Source organism: Eupeodes corollae, chromosome 2, assembly GCF_945859685.1.
Source record: "Eupeodes corollae chromosome 2, idEupCoro1.1, whole genome shotgun sequence".
NCBI classification, from domain to species: domain Eukaryota; kingdom Metazoa; phylum Arthropoda; class Insecta; order Diptera; family Syrphidae; genus Eupeodes; species Eupeodes corollae.
The window spans coordinates 2,403,397-2,423,855 of NC_079148.1; the positions used below are offsets into that span (position 1 = coordinate 2,403,397).

General features: G+C 33.9%; 2 protein-coding genes across 3 annotated transcripts; one reads left to right on the plus strand and one right to left on the minus strand.

The window, feature by feature from the left end:
* Positions 1–3,029: 3,029 nt before the first annotated feature.
* Positions 3,030–8,313, plus strand: LOC129944672 (uncharacterized Golgi apparatus membrane protein-like protein CG5021). 2 transcript variants are annotated; one of them, XM_056054272.1, is made up of 4 exons: positions 3,030–3,211; positions 3,530–3,606; positions 3,695–3,929; positions 7,814–8,313. In XM_056054272.1, the coding sequence occupies exons 1-4, from the start codon at positions 3,188–3,190 to the stop codon at positions 8,120–8,122; spliced, it is 645 nt and encodes a 214-aa protein (XP_055910247.1). In that variant the 5' UTR covers positions 3,030–3,187; the 3' UTR covers positions 8,123–8,313. The 2 variants fall into 2 exon arrangements, with proteins under 2 accessions (XP_055910247.1, XP_055910248.1); XM_056054273.1 differs by having other exon boundaries at positions 3,031–3,202.
* Positions 8,206–20,231, minus strand: LOC129944671 (TATA element modulatory factor). The gene is made up of 6 exons (XM_056054270.1): positions 19,218–20,231; positions 17,706–19,148; positions 17,458–17,650; positions 17,088–17,376; positions 9,127–9,357; positions 8,206–8,982 (listed from the first exon to the last, which is right to left on the minus strand). The coding sequence occupies exons 1-6, from the start codon at positions 19,894–19,896 to the stop codon at positions 8,767–8,769; spliced, it is 3,051 nt and encodes a 1,016-aa protein (XP_055910245.1). The 5' UTR covers positions 19,897–20,231; the 3' UTR covers positions 8,206–8,766.
* Positions 20,232–20,459: the final 228 nt, after the last annotated feature.

Sequence of the window (20,459 nt, forward strand, 5' to 3'; positions counted from 1 at the left end):
ATTCCCGACGTTTTTTGTTGCCACGCAGCCACACAAAATTTTTTTTCCTATCCCGTATTCTGTAAATAAAAAGCAATAATTCTTATTTTGTAGGTAAATTGTATAAATAATGTTACTTACCACGACCAAAATTATTTCAAAGTCTGCTATTACACGATGAATCTAGATGCATGCGACATCTTCGAATTCTTCTTTGTGATCCTATCCTGTTTCTCAAGTGCTATTACACGTTGAAACTAGATTCATGAATCTATTTTGACAGTTCTCTTTCATTTTTATTTCGTCGTTGACTTCTTTCTTTGTCTGTTTACTTTTATTAATCGAGAAAATTTTGTTATTCTTTAAAATTAATAAAAAACATTTTGTTTTGTAAAATTTATGAGTTTTATTATCAAAATATAATTTATAATCAACAAACAAAGACATAGATTCCTACAAAATGAACTGTCTGTCGAAGTTTGCTTCTCGAACAACGAAACCAAATGAAAGAGAATAGCAAAAATACGAATAAGGGAACAGAGAAACGTCAAATTGTCGCAAAGAAACCCGTGCGACACAGGTCGATTTTCTTGCGTCTCATGTTTTCGAATTTTTTTTCTCTTTTGCACTTATGTTGTTCGAAGTGTCGCATGCATCTAGATTCATTGTGTAATAGCAGACAAAATGAAATAATTGTTTTGACAGCAGCAATAAACTGTTTTGTTTACATTAATTTGAGCGCTGAATGGTTCAAAAGGTTTGTTTGTTTAGTTCAACTTTGAATTGCTACTAGTTTTCGAGAGGTTTTATATAAAACTTATGGTTTACCATAGATGTATGGGAGTGGCCATACAATTAAGTCATTGCATTTTTAGAAGATTTAAAACATTTGTTTGTCTTACATTTGCATCAACTAATGTTGTTATTGTTTAATAACCGATTATTTGTTGTCATTCGATGACAACAACGATGGTACTTTGACAAACATTTTTTTTCCTTTTTCACACAATGGTAAATTTTAATACAAATATGTGATTGTTTCAGTGGCCAAATAATTAAGTCCGTTTATATTACTGAGTCAAAGAGGTAATTTTAATGTCTTTTTTTGGTGGAAATTGTTATTATTAATATTAAATTATGTTTTAATTTATTTTTGATTTAAAATTTTCAATTTGGATAGTCAATTTCAGATATGGGCAAAAATAAATCTTCCACTCCAGAGGAACGGCGAATAATATGGGAAGCATACCGAAATTTGGGAAAAATTTCCGAAGTGGTTAATACAACCACTTTATATCGAGGTAAAGTAGTCAATGCTATTAACCACTTTAAAAAATTCGGTTCATTTGACAACCGTCCTCGAATTAAAGAGTGAAAAACCACTGCCCAGGACGACAGGGTCATCACAAAAATTTGCAAGAAAGATCCCTTTATGACATCCTCTGTTTTGGAAGAAAGCCACGATTTCAGCGTTTCTGCCAGAACCCTCAGAAGGCGTTTGGCTGAAAATAATTTGCATGGCAGAATAGCGCACAAAAAAGCAAATGTCAGCAAAAAAAATTTAAAAGCCGATTGAAGTTTGTAAGGGACCACTTCAGAAAATGTCTAGACTTCTTAAATAAAGTGGTATGGATTAATGAGGTGAAGGTCAACATTTATGGAAATGATGGGAAGCCGTGTGTAAGACGTCCCAGAAATGCTGAGCTGTACCCAAAATATACCAAAAGGGCCATTAAGCATGGTGGCGATTCTATAATGGTTTGGTGGTGTTTCACAAGCCATGGTGTTGATCCGCTGTGTCAAATAAACGGCAAAATGACAGGTGTTGATTACCAGGATATACTGGACCCAAATCTTCTCGGCGACTACCAGAACCAATTACCCCAAGGATAATGGGTCTTCCAACATGATAATGACCCGAAACACACGTCAAGAGTTGTGAAATCTTTCCTTAAAGAGCGTAGAGTGAATGTTTTAGGTTGGCCAAAGCAGTCACCGGACTTAAAACCCCATAGAGAATTTGTGGGGTATTCTCAAAAAAAAGTTGCTGCAAAAAAACCACCAGCAAGACTACACTCTGGAGTATTTTGCAGTGGACAAATATTAGCGTAGAGCAATGCAAAGGAGAATATCCGCAGTATCAAACCAGAAAGGCTATCCTACAAAATATTAACGGTGCGCTTAAAAAAATTATAAAAATGTTTTTTTCTTCATATTTTACTTTTTTTTCAGGTGATTTAATTATATGGCCACACTTATTTTATAAATTATTATTTTTTTGTTAGAGAAATAACTATTGTTATAATGGAATTTATTTTTGTTCGTTTTTTTTATTATAGTTATTATAAATATTTAGAATTTGAATAAATTTTGTTTTTGTTGTAATTTGTATTAAAATATGGATTTGTTGATTTCATTCTATAAAAACGACTTAGTTGTATGACCACAATTTCGCGAAAACCGGGTTTTGGACTTTGTGTGAAAAGCCTATAATACTCTCCGTATGGAAGAATTCCAAAAAGCAAAAGCTCACAGGTATGAAATACCCTGTTTGCAATTCAAAGAGGAATAATGTGATTGATTTAAAATTTAAATTAAGCCCTTTTGAAAGTGTTTGTTCTTCGATGAAGTACTATTTTATTTATTGTTTGAAAAGTACAGATTTGGCAGTAAAAAATGAGAATTTTACAGGATTTTTCCATTCTGCCAACATTTAAATATGAACACTTTTTAAAAATTGAATGCCAATTATTTCAAATAAAGTTTTGCGGATTAATGTACTTCGTTGTCTATTTTGTTCGCACTTCGATAATAAAGCATTTGCATTATTATTAAATACATTCTCAAGTTTTCATAACATCTAACTGAGTAATTTTCTTGCTAAAAGTTTTCAAACAAATCTATTTTTTCGCATTCACTCTGAGTTAGTTCCATTTGGATTACCACTCTACTCAAAATCTATAATCTAACACACCTTAATGATAACAATAATTTACCAAGTTTACTCTCAACTCGAACATCTCCAAAATGTAAAACTTGGTATACTTCAAATGTGTCAACAATTTTGTGCTGTCAAAACGTCAAAACTTCCACAAAATTTCCTAATCAAAAACCAAAAAATCGAAGATTTCCAATCTATTTATTTATATTGTAAATCTACACTAACTCCTCTGATAAGTGTAAACAAATCAAATAAAAATAGGTAACAATGTCATCAGCAACGGTAAGAAATGTTAGTTTCGCATGCTTTCTTAGAATCCCTAAATGCTTTACAAATAAATTAAACACACTAACCAAACCCGCCACACTTATTAAAAACTGAATATTTGGCAAATTTAAAAATATCTTGCAATCGCACGCTAGCAACCGCTTTTATACCCACTCCACTAAGCTCTAGCTGTAACTTAATAGATATCCAAAAATGCATGATGTAGTCATAGTCACTAAAACGCCAACTAACTAAGTATAAACTAGTTGCACAATATTTATTTGTTATCATTTCATTTTAAAGTGTTTATCCATGTCTTATGAACTTCTTGTTGCCAATTAGATACCTCTTCTTGACGACGATACAATTCCATTTGGTGAGGAAGAAGAACTTGGAAACAATTCCCCAAAGAAATATGCGTAATTAATATCAGATTAATAATTCTGTTTATTGTTTATTAATTGTTATCTTTTTCAAAATTTTTGTTTTGATATTTTTCTTTAACAGACATCCATACGTTGCATTTTTCCATTTGTTCTTCCGCGGATTGGCAATTTTAGTCTATGTGTTTTGCAATTGGTTTAGTGAATCGTTTGTCACTAGTTTTGTGTTTGTAATACTCTTGCTGTCGGCAGACTTTTGGACGGTTAAAAACATAACTGGACGATTGTTGGTGGGCTTGAGATGGTGGAATTATGTAGACGATGATGGCAAATCACATTGGGTCTTCGAAGCGAAACAGGTAAGTCTATTCTAGTCTAGTTATTCTAAAGTTTTAAATGGTTAATGATTTCCAATTGGGATTCATGGTAAAGATAATAAGATATTAGTATTTTGCGGGTCTTTTTTAGAATTAGCTTTAATTTAAAAGTTTTCAGTAAATTTTGACAGACCTAGAATTTTAAAAAGACCTAGAAATAAAGTTCCAAATTCATAAATAATCACCTTAAAAGAAGAAACCCTCTGAAAAGAAGGAGATTCTATGACCTGCAACTATAAAAATTACAAAATTTTCTCTGCCTAATATGTGAACTTCTAAAGCCAATCCTTAACATCCTGGTAGGCCCTTATAAGTTTGGTTTGAGACCAGGAAGTCTACACTCCATCAAACCATTAAATATTCAAATATCCTGAAAAAACATCAAATCCACACCCACCATGGCTGTATCGCATTTAGGGTGCATTTTTCAGCATCTACATGGACGATTTGTATAGAGCCATGTCGGCGCCAAAAATGAATTTAACAGTTGATGAGGGCAAAACAAAGTACATGCTATCATCAAGAAAAGACCTACAACACCGACGACATCTTGGTCAAAACGTCAGAAAATAGATGAAACTTTGAGATAGTTGAAGAATTTTTTTACCTGTTCCCGCTATGAATGTAGAAAACATCACCAGCGCTGAAATCAGATGGAGAATTAATCTCGCTAGTCGCTGTTTCTTAGGGCTAAGAAAGCAATAATTGAGCATCTAAAGTATCGCTCTATAAAGTCCTCAAAATCTCCGTCCTGTTATACCGTCCAGAACAATGGACAAAAACAAAAGCGCGTGAAAGCCATACGATCCCGTATGCAGAGGCAAGATGGGCTGTGCAGTTGACTTAGCCAAATTGATAAAAATTCAACGTCTGAGTCTTTCTAACCCAACCCCACGGGATAAAACAGTAAATGGTCTAAGCCAACTTGGAGTTTGAAACTGAGGTAAATGGGAAACCTTGTTAGCTGAGGCTCTAGTTTACAAAGTGTTGTAAGGACACCTTAATTTAGTAAGCTACACAAAAGTAAATAACTTGGTCTACTTGGTATGCACTATTTACACGCCAATGCCATCAGTGTAAAGATAAAACGATTGATTCATTGACTGCCAACACTAATACAATAATTTTTTTGGGCACTGAAAGTATTTAATTAGTATGCCCCATTCTCATAGAATTAAGGAGCTGTTATAAAGGGTGTTTTTTTAGACATGCGGTTTTGAAGAAGAAGCTTAACTATGATGAAATGCGTTTGTCATTATATTTTGAAAATGAATTTAGGCAATAAAATCAAGCCAAAAGGCCCAATTTTCGATCACTTTTTGCAGCTTATGGTACCGTATGTCATCAATAACAAACGCAGGCCACGCCCCAGCCAAAACACGATATAAGGAGCTTATCAAAAGTTTACTTCAATAAATGAATTGCTTCGCTGGAATATATTAAGTGACAGCTGTCATGAAGATCAACTCCGAACAAAGTAATAGAAAAAAGTAGTGCCAGATTGAAATTCACACGTCTAAAAAAACACACGTTGAAAGTAATTAATAATCCGAAGTGTGCTGTATAAGATAGAAACATCCACCTTGAAGGTGTCAGAAGAAAAATTACTTGTAAGCTCGGAGAGATTTTTATGGTGATTTTTGGTTTTCTGAGTATAGAAGGAGTACAATGAAGAACATGTAAGATCGTTATCTGGCTTCTCTCTGAATAAAACCGCCACAGATTATGTACTTAAATGAAAAAACGACCTTAATAAATTTGTTTGAGTATAACTGTGCAGAGATATGTAAGTAATGCGATACATCTTCTAAAGAAAAACAAAGCAGCTGGACTTGATAGTATTCCCGCAGAATTCCCAAAAGCAGGCCCTGAGGCAGCTTCCCGTATTTTGCTTAAACTCGTGCAGGCTATCTGGGAGAGTGAAACTTACCCGAGGGTCTGGATGGATGGAGTTATTGTAAAGTTACCAAAGAAAGGAAACCTCTAAAACTGTAATAACTGGCGCGGTATCACAGTTCTGTGCGTTTTGCCGAAGTTTATTGCAACTATTATTGTCGAGAGGATTGAATTCAGGATCGAGTCTACCCTCAATAGGCACCAAGCGGGGTTTCGCAGTGGCTGATCGTGCGGCGACCACATAAACACTTTTCGAATCATACTCGAACAATCATCTGAGTACCAGTAACTGCTGTATCTAATGTTTGTAGATTTTGAGAAGGCGTTTGATCGGGTCAATCGTGAACGCATCTAGAGAACGCTTATTGCCCGAGGACTCCCTGAGAAAATTGTCGCTGTTATTAAAGGATCGTACAACAACGCAAGGTGTTTTGTGTTGCACAATGGACAGCTTTTCGACTCCTTTGATGTGCGTCAAGGAGTGAGACAAGAAGATATCTTGTCACCAATTCTGTTTTTACTGGCAATTGACAATGTGATGACTGCCACGGTGAGTACAAATCAAAGACACGGTACCCAATGGAGTCTGTTTGACAAGCTTAGCCACATAGATTATGCTGACGATATATGGAACCTTAGCAAGTTGAAACTTTCGAATCCAAGGTCAAATCAGTGCTGTTATATGCTTCTGAAACATAGAAATGCCAACATTTCGATTAGATTACAAGCTTACGTTAACCGTTGTCTGGGCTCTATTCTGAAGATCCGCGAACCATATCTTACGTTGAGCTGTGGAAAAGAACCGGACAGAAAAAATTGTACGTAGACATCATGCAACGGAAATAGCGTTGGATAGGACATACACTGAGGAAACAATCCAAATGGAATCATTTTTGAAGGAGGCTCGGTCTCTAAGTATTCAATCGTGGCCACAGCTGAGGTCAGTTGCGGTGAATCGGGTTAGGTGGAAGGATCTTGTTGCCGCCCTATGCTTAAGAAGGAGTTAAGGCGCTGTTCTACTTGCAGCCGGTCAACATATACATATATATATATAACTTATGCGACTAGCTCAGGACTGAAAGACTTTCTAAATGAGATCTTAGTCCATTCTAGGTTACAATAACCATCACTGTCTCCACGATATCATCAAAGGCAACACAACCTATTGTATGCTCAACACAGTAAAAGAACTTGAGTTCAGGCAGTGCAAAATACAAATACCGAAACAAGAGAGTCAGAAAAGAAAGAGATCAAGATGAAGACAGTTAACAAAAAGTTTTATACAAAAGTCAAGCAATTGTAATTACCACCTTATACAAAAATGGAGACAATTTTGAACGACAATGAAGACTTACAGAGTTCTAATAGAGTTCTAGTCTTAAAAAAAAGACGAAGAACAATAAATCCATTTATTCAAATAAATTAAACAATTACGCATCGATAAAATATACGATGAAAGCTATCCACATGCATTTTTCTTCATACAAGAGACCTTATCGCAAGTTACATCATGGGAAATAGAGAAGCAGTGTTACAGCTCTCATCCTCATAAAAATATATGTCTTTTTCCCGATGCGGTGTAAATATTTTAGTTAAAGTACAAACTCTGGATGAGTTGTGTGTCCGTATCTTAGGGCTCCATCTTTTTAAATTCAGTAGTCAGCAGGATCATTTACAGGATACTTTTAGAACTCCGAGTAGCCGCTCAATCAGAATCAATTTAACGTTTTAACTTGGTTACGGGAAACTATAACACTCTTTGAGAAGACCTTACATCTAATTCAAACGTCAAAAAAGAAAATTTAGTACGTACGTCTAAAGGGCTTCACCCTTAAATTCTCCATTTCAAAAAAATAATCTATTTTATAACTATCGTATTCAGTACATATATTATATTATATATTTTATTGCTTATCTATTGACTTTTGAACATTATAAAATTCTGGAAATTACTTTTGTCCTGATTTCAGAGTCGAATCAACAACAACGAGGCGCGAATCTTTTGGTTGGGTCTCATCCTGTGCCCAGCATTTTGGTCTCTCTTCTTTATCTTCGCCTTCTTTGGTCTGAAGTTCAAATGGCTTTTACTAGTGATGATTGCCCTAGTCCTCAACGCCGCAAACTTATATGGCTACATCAAATGCAATTATGGTGCTGGCACCAGCCTCAACTCAACTGCAACAGATTTTGTTAAGACTCAACTCTTAAAAAATGCCGTCGATATTATGACTAAACCCAGCAGTCAACCTACAACAGCCAAACCAACAGGCATCGTTTGAATCCATTCCGTTTCAGTTTAAGTTTCAAAATTAAAAACATAAAATATAAAATTAAGACAAACTAAAAGAATAAAACATAAAAACACTTTTTAGCTATCTAATATTTTATAGTATATTATTGTTTTTCTTAATTTACAAAATATTTTGTTTTTCTTTTTAATTTTAAATATACATAAAATTATATAATTATATTTTAATGGTAATTTTAATTGAAATAATAATCAAAACAAAAACAAAAAATAAATCAAATACAACTTGATAGATAATTTTTGTTATAGTGTTTTATCCCCTTTTCTTTTTACTTTTGCTTTTTCTTCTTCTAAATTTGGTTCCGAAATGTTTAAATGGTTAATTAACAAGTAAAATTTTAATTTAAATAATAATATCACCGCTTGGACAAACACTTAACAAATAATGACACAAATTTATTTTATTGTTATTTTTGATGTCGTTAACATTTTTGTTTGTTTTTCTTGTTGTAAGTGTTTGGAAAATGAAGAAAATACAACAATTTGAGTGTTTTATGTGCAATTTAAAGGCATAACTCAGATCATTCACCGTTTTAACAATTTTACTTAAAAACAAATTAATAAAGAACACAAATCTAACCAAATGCACATTTGCCATTCCCGTAGTTGTATAATTTAGGAAGTTGTTACGCTAACGATTCCACTGTTACGTTGACGTAACAACTCATCAATCTGTGCCTTGTACATGTCTTTGACATCTTGCAAATCCAATTCGAGTTCCTGTGCTTGCTCGACTTTTTCTCCGTACATCTGCAGAAGGGCATCGTACTGCCGTTGTAGTTCAGCAAAGTTCTTTTCTATGTCTTCATGGAGTTGGACTTTTTCTTTGATCTGTGGGACAGACAAGATTTAGGTTTTTTTTTGTAAATATCAACGGTTAAATTTGACAAATTTTGTAAGGCACTTAGAGGAGAGAGGTCTAGACTAAGAGCTGCTGATAATATCTGTAAAAAAAAATAATAAAAACACACTTACATTTTCTAACTCCATTGACAAATTTGAAATTTCCGAATTCAAGACGTCTCTTTCGACTTGTAATCGAGATAGCTCCCATTGCAATTGATTTACTTCACCATCACGTTGTTTGACCAGCGATGTTAAGTGCTCGATTGTACTGGCATTGTGGCTCATGTGTGGCAGATTTATATTCATTCCATAAACCGATGTGGCCTGTCGTCCCGAATTCGATATGCAATCCAGATCGTCCTAAGAATAAAAACGAATTACAAAAAAGCACAATTATTATAAATTTTTTGGATGAGTCGAGTTATTTTTTAGTATAGAGAACCACTTAACTAATTGGCATCTTATTAAAATGAAAAAATTCCGAAGAAACCAAAAGATATCCGTTTAAAATGATTTTAAGACACAGAACAAGAACAAGTCAACTGTAGGACGGTTCTTCGTATCCTGCAGGTATAACCTCGATTACATGTGTAATTGCAAAAAAAGACGTACCCAAAAACGGATTTATTTTGTAAAAATATACCCTACATACCTAAAAGATTATTCACTTGAGGCGTAAACTTTTAAAACAAAAAAACAGAAATTTATTAGAAATGGATTAAAATAATGTTTGTCCGTAACTCAATGTTAAAAACAAGTAAGTGTTCAACCCAAGCTCATAAAAAACAGAAATTTAAAATAAATATTTTCAAGCTGCAATTAGTCGCCGCCTAAGTGACATAAAAACGTGTATGACTTCCCTAATTTCATTTGTAAAGTTAACTTGTAAAAATTTCAAATGAAATTACAAGCTTTATTTTGTTTGTGGTTTAAAATATCTTTTAATCAACAAAGTGAAACGATTTACTCTTTAGTTTAAACAATAGTTTTTTTTAGTTATGTTTTTGAATTAAATATTAATTTTCAAAACTACTTTTTTATTTACATTTTTAAATAATTAATTTTGTTATGGTAGAGGCTCCATTTATACGTCCTTTACACTTCCTTAAAATTCCTCTGTAGGTATTATGAAAGGTGCTCAAATACTATATTTATAACTTCCCATAGGAAGTCCGATTTGTCACATTGAAAATTTTGACATTACTCGACTTTTCAAGGTATCTAGAGTCCAAATAAAAGATTTTTAGAAAGATGTCTGTTCGTGTGTGTGTACGTCCATTCGTTCGCGTCGTTTTTTCGTTGTCCATAGCTCAAAGAACCAGAAGAGATATCGACTTCAAATAAATTTTGTTATACAGATAATAATGCAGAAAGGGCTCTCAAGAAAATTGTATGGGCGGTTTTTTTTTACCATAGCAGTTTAAAAAAAAGATGAACATTTTGGTTAACCCTAAATATCTTACGAACCAAAAACGCTAGAGACTTGAATTAAATTTTTTATAACATATTGTAACAAACAAGTATTTACAATATGTTATATAAAATTAAAGGTTTTTTTATTAATCAAAAAAACTGAAACAAAAATCTGTCACCTCGGAAATTTTACGAGTACAAAATGATTTTATCTCCAAAACAATTCTGTGCAACAAAAATAACGTTTTTAACATCTGGTAAAATTTTGAGAAAAATCAAATCGACAGTTTTTTTTTTAAATAAAAACTTAAAAGAAAATTTAACAAAAGTTGGTAAAAATTGATTTTCGACTCAAATATTTTTCAAAAATTTAAGATATGACTTCCAAGTAGGTAATTTTAAATTATAACAAATAATATTGTTTTCAACATTCGAAAAAAAATTGAGAAAAATGGAAATAACAATTTTTTTACACAAAATTAAAACCTAACAAAAAAAAAAGAACACTAAAACTTGGTAAAAATGTACTTTCGACTCAAATAGCTTTACAAAAATTCAAAATATTGTCCTTCAAACTTTTTGTATTTTATAGAAAATATTGTTCTTAATATTCAGTAGTTATTTTTATGAAAATCCAACAGTCAGTTTTTTTTATTAAAAAAACGGGAAGGTTCGAGCAACATAAGGGACTTTATTTGCAGACAACTTCATTCTTTGAAATTTTGACTAGATGGTTTTTCAAGTTTCATGAATTTCAAATTCAGAACTACCACTACTGTATGTTCATAGTACAAAAACTACCAAATCGAGAAGGGACCTTTTACAGAAAGCATTAAATGAAGTTGATTAATAAAGTTCAGCTTTCAGTTGAATGAAAAAGCATGATCAACTGTCATTTTGATAGAAGTAGACTTGACTTAATAGTAGGGAGATTTTTCTTGACTAACTTTTCAGTCAACTTTGCCTAAAGGCCCAACTATAATAAACTTAACCGAGCTTAAGCCAGCTTAAGGGAACGAAGCAATACACAGCCTTATATGAAACTAACTATAATAGACTTTGTGCTCAGTTTCGTTAAATTTCGCTAACTTTCGCGCAAGTAAGCAAGAGCCATTTAAATGGCTCGAGCTTAAGTTACTTGAATCCATTATGGTTACTTTTTGTGTTGACGATAACTTCTGATAACTTTTCGTTCGGTTTTCACATTAGCTTACTTTCGGTTAAGTCTATTATAGTTGGGCCATAAGAGTTTCTTTAATTGGAAGGAAATTTTTTGGCAGCTGGCCAATCAGATGCTAGAAACTTGCCTTACTTTCAAGTCCCTTATGGTGTCTGAACCTGACCATTTTCTCTTCAGCATTAACCGTACGATTCAAAGCAGTAAATTAATAAAAATTAATTTCAAGCTAAAAATATCCTTGCGTCCTATTTCTACATCTGTATATTTTATTCCATTTTTTTTTTTGAAAAAAAGTACTTGGAATAAATGTAAAAAAAAGTACTAACATTAAAAAAAGTTTGTTTCCTTCTTCACATTTTTGCCAAATTTTAAAAAATTGTGATTATGTTTTTAAAATTACTTGTTTTTGAATATATTGTTTTAATAAATGCTTTATCTGCGAATCAACAAAAATAAAGCTGCTGTACGGAGACTTTTTTTACGATGTTTATACGCAAATACGAATAAGCCACTTCGTTAAAATAAGTGTTACACTTTCTGGGACACTTGGAACACTTTAAGGTTATATACTTCCACTCCGCATTGAATTTAATGTGCATAAAAAAGTATCTGAAATCAAAACTCTACAGCAAGTTGAAAATATTGCCTATAAAATTATAGATATAGCTAGATTAACTACTTGCTCAGGTTCAATTCTGAGTTACTTTTTAAAATAATTATTGTACCTTTATCAAAAAAAAAGGTGTAACTACAAGGGATAAGTTTGTGTCTTTTCAAAAATAGCTCTTATAAATTCGAATAAATCGACTGTACTATGAAAAATTGACTTGAGTTACATATATACGGAAATGCTCCAATCATCTTTACATACAAAATAAGTTTAAAGGATCTCTGCATCAATGGCCTATAGAAAATATTGCTAAGAAAGCCTTAAAATCAAAAAGAGATGCTAAAAAATTCAATCCACCGTCTTTGGAAAGTACTCAAATATTCCAACCACCTTTGAAAATAACGGCTGCAGCCCAGAAATACCAAGCCCACTAATTTTAAAGACAAATACAAAGCCATTGGTTGGAATCTTATTTCTATTAACGCCTCTAAAACAGGTAGATAATTATCGTTTCAGTAGTCAACAAAAGTGGTTCAATCTCAATTAAAAGGTCTGTTAAACAAATTTTGTATTGATGTTCACTCTCAAAGCATTTGTTATACTTAAAGACATAAAGTAGCCTATCTACAATATCTGCTTCTGAAGTGAAAAATATGTATATACATTATATCTAACAGCAAAACAATAAAGATAGTTTGGAATCCCAGCAACACTGGAATTACCGGCGTAAAATCGGGAATACAAGAAGAAAAATGATTGCGTTGACTTTGACCACATATAGAAAAACCTTAACCTCAGCGGTGTTAAAACAATTTACCCTAAACAAATTATAGAATTAGCCTTGGCTGCACCTACATAACACATAAACATATATGCAACAAGGAAAAGTAATCACCGGCAGCGTGGTGTCTTCTATGTGAAGCGAAACCTTTCCCAACCATGTAATCTTCTTTCTTTTACAAAAGTATCCGAATCCCCAACTTCATTCATCTCCAGCTCCTACTCAAGGGGGTCATCCCCTGTGATGAGTTCAAAAAAATATGTCTAGAATACGGTAGTAAAGGGATTTTTCATAATTCGAAGTCGTTTTAAAGATACAGCAGGTCCATGGAAAAATATGGGTAAAGTATCTCACATGCATCGGTGATGGTGACAGTTAAACTTACAAAGGGATTCTAGTTATAATCTTTAATGAAGATTTTTAGTTGAGAAACGTGATGAGAAGCGAATCTCACGTTCTGAGCGGGCGTAAGTGATGCCGTTAAACAAGAAGAGGAAGGAATACTATAGACCAGGCATTGCCGATTGAAAACTAAGTTGATATTTTCATAGTAAAGAGGACTTGAAACTTTAAACGATTTTTCCGCAAACTTTCCTCCATGTTATCTCATAAACGGCTTGACCGAATGACTTGAAATTTGATGGGTTGCATTCAGCACATGTAAATGCTTGGAATGAACTATCGACAAGCGAAAATTTCAAAAAATTCGATTTTTTTTATAGCAAAAAACAAAAAAAAAAACGAAAAGTTCACGACTTTTCTTCAAATGTCTCCCAAAAGTCCAATATTTGGTATAATCATTTGATGATAGTTCATTCCATGCATTTAGGCTCACAGACTAAAACGACGTTTACTTTTTTTGTTTTAGATAAGCCAATCGGGCGGCAGTCGGAATCGTGGAGGAAGTGCGTGCTCATTTTTTCGAGGTGGAGTCGTTCACACCGGTGTTACTCGTGTTCTTTACAATATTTTTAATTCAAATTTTATATTTATATTGTCGAACTGTGTTAATAAATGATAATAAATGTTTAATGATAATCAGTATGCTGTCTTTCACAAAGATCGAAATTATGATTTACTTGGTTGTGAGAGAGGTGGGGGAGTTCTTGTTGCTGTGCGCTCTATTTTTCATTGCACTAAAGTTGTGTTGCCGTCATCTGATAATTCTCTCGACGTCGATCAATTAATAGTAAATATTAAATTAAATTGTATAAATGAACTTTTTCTTATTGTTTCTTATTTATTCTAAAAAGCCGAAAAGAAAATCAAAAAGTTATTATTGTAGGTGATTTTAATTTGCCGAATGTTAAGTGGAAATTTGATCCTGATGATAAAATACTTGTTCCTTTTAATGTTATATTTAATCATGATTGTGAAATTGTGGATACTTTTGCGCAATTTGATCTTAGGCAACTAAATCATTTTCATAATTCTTTTAACAATGTGCTTGATTTGGTTTTCGTTGATTCAGATTTGTGCGTTAGTATAAACAACTGTATGGTTTCTCTTTTTCCTAACACAATTCATCATTTCGCATTCAGATTGCATGTAGAATTTTATGAGTATTTTTCAGCTGAAACTCTCGGTTCTAAATTTAAATATAATTTTGCTAAATCGAATTATGATTCAATCAATAGTCTTCTCAATGAAAATGATTGGCATGCATTATTTGTTGGTGCAAATTTTGAGAAGTGCTACGATTCTTTTTTAAAAATTGTGCATGATGCAATTGCATTGTACACACCTAAAATTAAAATGAAAAGCTTTTCAAAACCAGTTTGGTTTAATAAAAGATTATTAAATCTTAATAATAAAAAAAATAAGGTTTATAAGCATTTTCGCAAATCAAACAATGACCGTGATCTTTACAAACAATATCGATTATTGCAAAAGAATTTTGATACTTTAAATAAATTTCTTTACAATCAATATCTTTTATCTGTTGAAAGTGATTTAAAATCTAATAGTAAATGTTTTTGGAAATTTATAAATACGAAAAAACAATCAAATGGCATTCCTAATCTAATGCGTCACGATGGCATATCATCTTCGGATCTTAAAGTAGTTTGTAACTTTATTGGTAAACATTTTCAATCCGTTTGTTTAGATAGTAATCCAAATCCAAATATAAATCTCGATAATCAATTTAATGGTATTGATAGTTGTCTAAATATTGGAAATTTACATTTTTCAATTGAGGAAATTGAAAAAGCTTTATCAATTCCTTTACAAATAATTTTTAATCGATCTCTTGAAAGTGGTGAATTTTTAAGTACGTGGAAGCGTTCTATCATTACACCAATTTATAAATTAGGAAATAGGCAGGATGTTTCACACTACCGCCCTATTTGCAAGATCTCTACCGTTCCAAAAATTTTTGAAAAATTGGTTTATGAAAAATTAACTACAATGGTAAAACATGTTATCTCTCCCTATCAACATGGGTTTCTCGCTGGTAGATCTACCAGCACCAACCGAACAATTTTTTCAAACACCATTTTAAACGGGCTCGAAAAAGGTTTCCAATTCCATGTTGTTTACACAGATTTTTCCAAAGCTTTTGATAGGGGGAACCATGATATATTACTTATGAAGTTGAATAAAATTGGTTTTCATTCTAATTTGCTAAACTGGATACGGACATATTTAAAGGGTGGCATTCAGTTTGTTCGTATTAATAATTTTCTTTCATCGCCTATCAATGTTACCTCGGGTGTTCCACAAGGAAGCCATCTCGGTCCGCTTTTTTTCTTGTTATTTATCAATGACATTCCCAATGTTTTCTTAAATTCTAGATGTACGCAGATGATTTGAAAATCTTTCGGTGTATAAAATCTGAACAAGATTGCATATTGTTGCAAGAAGATCTTCAAAAATTATCAAATTGGTGTTGGATTAACTCCTTACACCTTAATATTGCTAAATGTCAAAGTATAACGTTTTGTCGAAAACGTACATCAATTAATTTTTCCTATAGTATAAATAATATCTTTTTATCTATAGTAACCTTTAAAAAAGATCTAGGGATAATTTTTGATCAAAAACTCGATTTCTTAAAACATATAGACTTTTTAGTTGCCAAAGGTAATTCTATGTTAGGATTTATCTTGCGCAATTCAAAGGAATTTTGTGATCCTCACACATTGAAATGTCTTTTTTTTTTGCGTTTGTTAGATCTACTCTTGAGTATTGCAATACTATTTGGAGCCCTTTGTACGAAGTTCACTCTTTTAGAATTGAGTAAATTCAAAAACGCTTTACAAGGGTATTAGTAAAAAGGCTTCATTGGAACATTGATTTGCCTTCCTATGAAACAAGGTGTAAATTATTTGGAATCTTGCCGCTTAACATTCGTAGAAAGTTCTTTGAAGTTATGTTTATTCGTGATGTTTTAACTAATCATATTGATTGTTCGGAAATTTTGAGCTTAATTAACTTCAATGTTCCTGCGAGGATGCTTAGAAACCAAAATTTATTTAACATTCCATTCCACAGAACAAATTATGCTGCTAATGAACCATTGACCAGGTGCTTAAAAGAATCCAATTCTGTTTGCGATATGATCGACTTTTGTCTTGGTAGATTTTCATTTAAAAACAATTTACTCGTTATTTTGAGAAACCTTAATGGTGGAAATGTTTAATATATATTTATTTTTTTATTGTTTTTTTATTCATTATTGATTTTGTACGTATATTATTATTATTTTATTATCGAGTAATCAATAAAGCATTGTAACTTTGTTTGATGAAATAAACACTAAACTATAAAACTATAAACAATAAACTTAATAAAGTTGTATCTATTTATTGGTCGTAAAAAATCCTAAAAATTCCATAAAATACAGGTCGTCACATGTCAATGCATAAAATATAATTTTTCTATCCTTTAACCTTGAAAATAATTTTACTTCCTACGTTTAATAAACATTTTTTTTTTGTATTCTAGTTGAAAGCCTTGGCAGAGCTTTTAAGAAATTATTAAGTTTGTAATTTTATCATCACGCGAAATGATCCTTTCAGGGATACTTTAAAATGTAATGATATGAAAAATCAGTTTCTACCTGCGACTTTTGCTTTGATTCTTTCTTCTATTTCAAAACTTACCACTTGCCAATCCAACGATCCCAATGCATCATCTACAAGACTTAGAGTTGGTGATGAATTATTAGGTCTCAAAGTGTGATGTGCTTCATCGGAATTGCTCGCTTCACTCACGGAAATATCCCGATTGCGATAATTGGCTGAATTATCACGATTCACCTCCACTGGTCGTTCCTCTTTCTTTTGCGCCTTCAATGTTTCATATTTCTCTTCCAAAAGTGTATATTTTTGTTTTAATTCGTCGTGTGTCTTCTTCAAGTCTTCAAAACTATCCGTAAGTGTTTTCAACTGTCTAAAGAATAATAAAAAAAAGAAAACAAAATCAAGTCAAAACCTTTTGAGCCTCTAAGGACACCCAATCAAAAAAAAAAACCTTTTTAAATTCGTTTCAATGACTTTGCTCTCAAGTCCAGCTTGATGAAGTGCAATTTTAGTTTGTTCCTCTTGCATCAAAGATGCTGAGAGTTTCTCTTCGAGGGTTTCGATTCTTGACTGAAGGAGACTGACTTTTTCCTTGAATGAAGTCTCGACATTCTCTAAGCTTTGAAGGCGGGCTCTTGAGATTTCTAAAAGAAAGAGATATCACAAATTCAGAATAATACTCATCTATCATCTAATTACCTAATTTGGATAAAAACTCCTTCTCCTGTTTGTCCCAATTGTTGGTTCGCATTGTGAGCGTCGATTGGAGGGATTCCAATTGCCGCATCAATGGAATTGTAGTCAAACTAACCTCCTGCGTCAGATTCTCTGCTCGAATCTCGGACTCTTCCAATCGTCTCAACAATTCAGAGTTCTCCTCGCGAAGTTTTTGCTCCCGCAAAGTCATCCCGGCCTCCGAGAGACGTAATTTCTCACGTAGTTCATTTAATTGTGCAGCTAGTTCGGTGCTCTCTAACTCGGCACGGTCCTTTTCTTTCTTGAGGGTTTGAAGTTCTTGGGCGTTCTTCGTTAAGTCAGAATGAGCTTGTTTACGATTTTGCAGCTCAACTTTGGCTGCATCGAAGCTGGCCTGAAGAGTGCTCAATTTCGAGTTCAAATCCTCAATCAAGCTCCGAGAAACTGTGTTGTCTTCTTCCAGTTTTCGCTTCTCCGAGGATATCTTATGCACTGCTTCAATCTGGGAACGTTCAACTTCCTCCTTTGCATTCAATGTTTTTTTCAATCTTTCGACTTCTTCAGTTAGATCGCCAATTTGCTCCTTGTTCCGCTTCATCACCGCTTCACTGGTTTTTTCCTTAGCACGAAGTTTCTTGATGATATTTGAATGCTGAAGGACTTCCTTGGAGAGCTTTTCCCCCTCGAGACGCAGCTCGGAAATCATCTGTTCTTTTTCCGTCACAACTTGGGTGAAATCGTTTTTGGGAATCTTGGACTGGAGTTCCTCTTTTGCGGTCTTGAGCTGCAGACGCAGAGCATCCCTCTCACGTATACTCATCTGGAACTTCTTTTCCAGGGCAGAGAGCCGCTGGGTGTGTTCTTCACTCTCCATGTGTTCCGTTTTCCTCTTCATCACGTCCAATTGACTCTGGTAATCGTTGTTTTTGTCCTGAAGTGCTGCATTCTGTCGTGCCAGCTCCAGCAGACGTAATTCCCTCGATTCAAGAATCTCACTCAACTCGCTTATGCGATGCATTAGTTTCTCTGTGTCGGACTGTGAGTCCTCGGATATGGTTGACACTTCCGAAGGCTCTCGGAAGTGGCCTTTTTTGGTTGGCGGGAATACTACTTTGGCCTGCTTGAGGGGACTGTTGCGACTGGCACTGTTGACGCTGCTGGAGTCACCATTGGGATTGGAAATGATTTCGATATCCGAAGATGTTGTGGTTTCGATTTCATCGTTGGAATTGTGGCCGGAGGACGATGGACCGGAGTTGATCTTGACTAAGTCTTTGTCGTCGGATGTGACCGAAGCAGCTTCGACCATTTGGACATCTTCAAAGCTCTGCGTTGAGTCCGAATTGACTGTCTGCGATTCGAACAGGGCATCTTCTATTATGTGGCTTTGAGGTTGAGGTTTCAAGGGAATGATGACCTTCGTTTCAGGAGATTTGTGGTCAGATGCTGAAAGAGAAGATTTGTGTATTCAATTTGTATTGCTCCTGCACCTTTCTTTTAGTGCGAGGTACCTACCTAATGGAACTACGACCATGTCAGCTGTTTTTGTAGTGCTCTCGCCCATTACTGTGCTGTAGGACATGGAGTCGTCGTCTTCCTCGTGATCCCCATCGCTTCCGATGATAACAATGCTCTCGGGAAGTGACGCATTTGAATCGGGACTCATTACCTCGCTGCATGTTGGAGGTGTTATCAGTTCCACGGATTCAGAGTTGTTCATGGTTTCCGAGGGAGAACTCGGAGATGTAGGAGGTGACAGAAGGTCAACAGAATCCGAGTTCGAAGTGACTGATTCTCGCTTCGATAGAAGTGGCTCAGTTGTAGTCACCGAATGCCTTTGGCCACCACTTTTCGGTGGAGTTGTTATCATTTCCTTGGCATTTGGGTTCTCGAAGAACGACCCCGTAAACGAACCCCATGCCGCTTGGGAATCTGTAGACTTGGCCAAACCTGCTGCGGGCTGCATTTGCTGGACGACTGGGGTAGAAGGAGCAGTTTTGCTCTTCTCCGTCGTTACTGCAGCAGCAGCTGTAACATCAGGTTCAACCTTCTCGCTCAGGCGCTTCTCTTTCGCCGTAGTGGGGTCTTCATCGAGGTCGTCTTGAATGTCCAGGGCTTTGTCAATCTGTTTTTGGGCTTCTTTTAGAGCGTGTTTAGTCAAACTCGCCAGTCTAGTCGTATCAAACCAGCTCATTTCCAGCGCAAAGCATTACGTTTCATCAAAATAAAAACCAGATAACTTCGTAAATAGAATTTTGTTTTTCTCTTTCAACAAACAAAAGCCAAAAGCAATTAAAACCGTGGCAATAACAAAAACTTTTCGGTGTTTCTTTGATGCACTGGGGCGGATTTTGGTAGATAACGTGTTGTTTTATTATTCTAAGGTTGAAGAAATGCAAGAAAATAACTGGCAGCTCTTTTAAAACATATTTTAAATTGTTTTTAACTACAAATTTGAAAAGAAAAATTTTTTAACAAACTGCGGAAAATGAAAAATCCCGAATTTTTGTCACGTCTCACGTCAAATGAATTTTGACGGGAGCTACTTGACATTTGTTGAATGCGTTCCCTGGTGTTAATATTTTGTTTGACGATTTAGGATAGTCTACACTTGGTTCAATTAAAAAAATATATGAAGTCAATATTTCACTTCAAATTTATTTAGCCAGAAAAACATCGATAAGCTTAAAAAAGTTTTAAAGTGTTTTCATTAACATATTTAAATGTTATTATGATGTTGTGTAAACATAAGTTATT

Coding starts and splice junctions, on each gene's coding strand:
- LOC129944672 (XM_056054272.1), top strand. CDS start 3,188: ATGTCATCAGCAACGGTAAGAAAT. Junction 3,212..3,529: donor CATCAGCAACGGTAAGAAAT/GTTAGTTTCGCA, acceptor GTTGCCAATTAG/ATACCTCTTCTTGACGACGA. Junction 3,607..3,694: donor AATTCCCCAAAGAAATATGC/GTAATTAATATC, acceptor TTTCTTTAACAG/ACATCCATACGTTGCATTTT.
- LOC129944671 (XM_056054270.1), bottom strand. CDS start 19,896: ATGAGCTGGTTTGATACGACTAGACTGGCGAGTTTGACTAAACACGCT. Junction 17,651..17,705: donor GGAGTTTTTATCCAAATTAG/GTAATTAGATGA, acceptor TCTTTCTTTTAG/AAATCTCAAGAGCCCGCCTT. Junction 9,358..17,087: donor GATCGTTGGATTGGCAAGTG/GTAAGTTTTGAA, acceptor TTTTATTCTTAG/GACGATCTGGATTGCATATC.